The 2,815-nt window shown below is 42.6% G+C and overlaps 1 protein-coding gene across 1 annotated transcript; it reads left to right on the top strand.

Annotated features, from left to right (window-relative positions):
* The first annotated feature begins 1,980 nt into the window (after positions 1-1,980).
* On the top strand, positions 1,981-2,609 carry LOC121999466. Its single transcript, XM_042554151.1, has 3 exons — positions 1,981-2,247; positions 2,299-2,396; positions 2,567-2,609. Exons 1-3 carry the CDS (start codon positions 1,981-1,983, stop codon positions 2,607-2,609), a joined length of 408 nt encoding a protein of 135 aa, XP_042410085.1.
* The last annotated feature ends 206 nt before the right edge of the window (positions 2,610-2,815 follow it).

Here is a 2,815-nt window from a genome sequence, read left to right as displayed (position 1 = left end):
CATCTAGCATAAAGACCGGAAGCCTCAGGCACTGAGCAAAAGACCAGTCAACCTGGAGGACCGGTCTGGCAACAAGTAACTTCTTCTAAGAAGTAGGTGAGGATGCGTTCTCCGAAAAGGGAACAATAGGCGTCGGTTCGACCTAGAGTTTATAAGAAACTCAAAGTCAGAAAAAAACAGTCAGAGGCTGTCAAATTTCAGTTTAGATATATTGTTTTTGCCTGGGCTAACTTTATTTTATAGAAAATAAGGGGTCAAAAAAAGCTGGTTCGGGCACCCGGAGTTGGTCCAGGCACCCGGAGTCAGTCCAAGTGCCCGAAACTCAAAAGTTATTGCTAAGTTGATGTGGAGCTCACGGGGTGGCCAAGCCACGTGGTCCATGCACCCAGAGGGGTTCTAGGTGCCTGAAACAGCCTATAAAAGCAGCTTTGACCAGGAACTTCATAAGAACACAATGGACATTCGCTTCTTCAAGCTGCTTAGAAAATGCTTCTACGATGCCCGAAAGCTCCGACGACGGTTCTACTAAAGATTTTCTTATACAAAGTTGTCGATATTCTTTAAATTTTTAATTACTTGTAAAACTCTATTTGTAATCTTTCTGATTGATTAGTGATTTTCCATCGAAAGTACTCTCACGTGTGGGCCTTGGAGTCGGAGTTGCCACAGGCCCCGAACCAAGTAAATTCTTGGTGTTTGCATTGTCTATCTTTGTTTTTCGCTGCGTATTTACTCAAAATGAACGAATTAGCAACGAGCACTATTCACCCCCCCTCTAGTACTTTATGATCCTAAAATTGGTGTCAGAGCGAGATTGCTCTAATTTGGTGAAACCACCAATGAAGCAGGGGGATTCTTTTTTCAAAAACAAAATTACATATCGTTTTTGCTTAAAAAAGATTCTTACGCCATTCATTTTTTCCCTCCAAAATTATTTTTGAAAAATTCATTTTCATCTCTTCACCATTTATTAGTATTGATAAAATATCACATTTTACAAAATTTAAAATAATATTTTTTTTATTAATATTTTATTATTTTTTTTTAAAATTAGTAAACTACTATTTTTATTTTTCTCCCGCATTACTAATCCAAGGTCAAGTCTTGGAACATTTATTATTATTTTTTTTTGCGAGATTCCTCATTAATGGCCCACTAAGAAGGGTATAGCACTGCACGCCCTCCCCTCTTCTCTAGCGAAGACTTCGTGTAATACCCCGGTTCTGAGATTCTGGTTAAGTACGGCTTAAAAGGTTAGATGGTACCATCCATATCACCAAAGTGCACCTTCCTTCTCGGAAGCCCAAACTTAAGAACTCTAAACTTAACCGTGCTTGGCTTGGAGAAATCTAAGGATGGGTGACCTCCTAGGAAGTTTTCCTGGGTGCGTGCGAGTGAGGACAAAGCACGCTGAAATGACCTCTTGTGGTCTGTGGAGCTAGTTGTCAACCTGATGGGCAATTCTGGTGGCGTTCTCGGTTCAATTCGGGTGGGGTCTGCCCGGGTTGGGGCATTACAGATGGTATCAGAGCGACCTTGCGACCATGACTGCGCCTGTGGCAGAGCACCCAAGGCACCACCTAGCGAGGGAGATTCTAGGATTTGTGTGTGGTGTGATTCGTGGTTACACAATGAGGACGTTGTGTCTTTAAGTGGGGGTGATTGTAATACCCCGATTCTGAGATTCTGGTTAAGTATGGCTTAAAAGGTTAGATGGTACCATCCATATCACCAAGGTGCACCTTCCTTTTCGGAAGCCCAAACTTAAGAACTCCAAAGTTAAGCGTCCTTGAGGATGGGTGACCTCCTGGGAAGTTTTCCAGGGTGCGTGCGAGTGAGGACAAAGCACGCTGAAAGGACCTCTGGTGGTCTGTGGAGCTAGTCGTCAACCCGATGGGCAATTTTGGTGGTGTTCCTGGTTTGGTATGGGTGGGGCTCGCCCGAGCCGGGGCGTTACACTTCGGCTACTAGAAGAGCCAAATGAAGTACCACCTCAAGATGCCAATTGAGATGTGGATAATCATCCAAACTTGTCTCGAACTCCCACTCGACGGCGTTGGAAAGCCAGTATCATGCCAGAATTGGGACACAACTTTGATGAAGAAAATTGAGGTCGATGCCAAAGCAACATGCACTCTTCAATTCGGCCTAACTAAAGAAAAATTGAACCAGGTCAGCCCCTTTAAAAGCGCGAAAGAACTATGGGAGAAGCTAATCGAGCTGCACAAAGGAACCTCAGACACCAAGGTAAGCAAACGTGATTTAATTTTAAATAAACTGTATAGCATAAAAATGCAGGAAGGTGAGTCGGCAAGCAAACTTCACGCGTGGATTCAGGACCTACTGAATGGCCTTCATGCAGTCAGTCAGAAGGTGAAAAATCGTGATATAATCAGGTATGCACTCAATGCATTTTCGAGGAACACTTTGTGGGCATCCATGGTAGATGCTTACAAAGTATCCAAGGACATCTCTTTAATAAAATTAGATGAATTATTTTCTGAATTCAAGCTTCACGAATAAACTAATACTACTCGGGTTAAGAAAGGTATTGCTTTGATTGTAGGAATGAGCAAAATATGGGAATCAAAAACAAAGCGCAGAACTGAACTCAAGTTCGAAGATGAATCAGACTCAGAAGACGATAATGACAAAATTACAGTCGAACTCATAAAACTAATATGAAAAATGTGCAAAAAGAAGAAGGTGACTCAATTGAACACGAAGGTCAAGTCTGGAGTTACCTGCTACTGCTACAACCAGAAGGGACACTACAAGCCGGAGTGTCCGAACCAAAAGCAACGAAGAAGGAAGG

Source organism: Zingiber officinale, chromosome 1A, assembly GCF_018446385.1.
Source record: "Zingiber officinale cultivar Zhangliang chromosome 1A, Zo_v1.1, whole genome shotgun sequence".
Taxonomy (NCBI): Eukaryota; Viridiplantae; Streptophyta; class Magnoliopsida; order Zingiberales; family Zingiberaceae; genus Zingiber; species Zingiber officinale.
The sequence above is the reverse complement of the archived record's forward strand: the minus strand, read 5'-3'. Positions and strand labels throughout refer to the sequence as shown.

Bases quoted from the DNA above. Each gene is read 5' to 3' on its own strand.
- LOC121999466 (XM_042554151.1), top strand. From the start codon at position 1,981: ATGAAGTACCACCTCAAGATGCCAATTGAGATGTGGATAATCATCCAA. The intron at 2,248-2,298 runs GTAAGCAAACGT...ATAAAAATGCAG, and splicing joins AAGGAACCTCAGACACCAAG to GAAGGTGAGTCGGCAAGCAA. The intron at 2,397-2,566 runs GTATGCACTCAA...CTTTGATTGTAG, and splicing joins AAAAATCGTGATATAATCAG to GAATGAGCAAAATATGGGAA.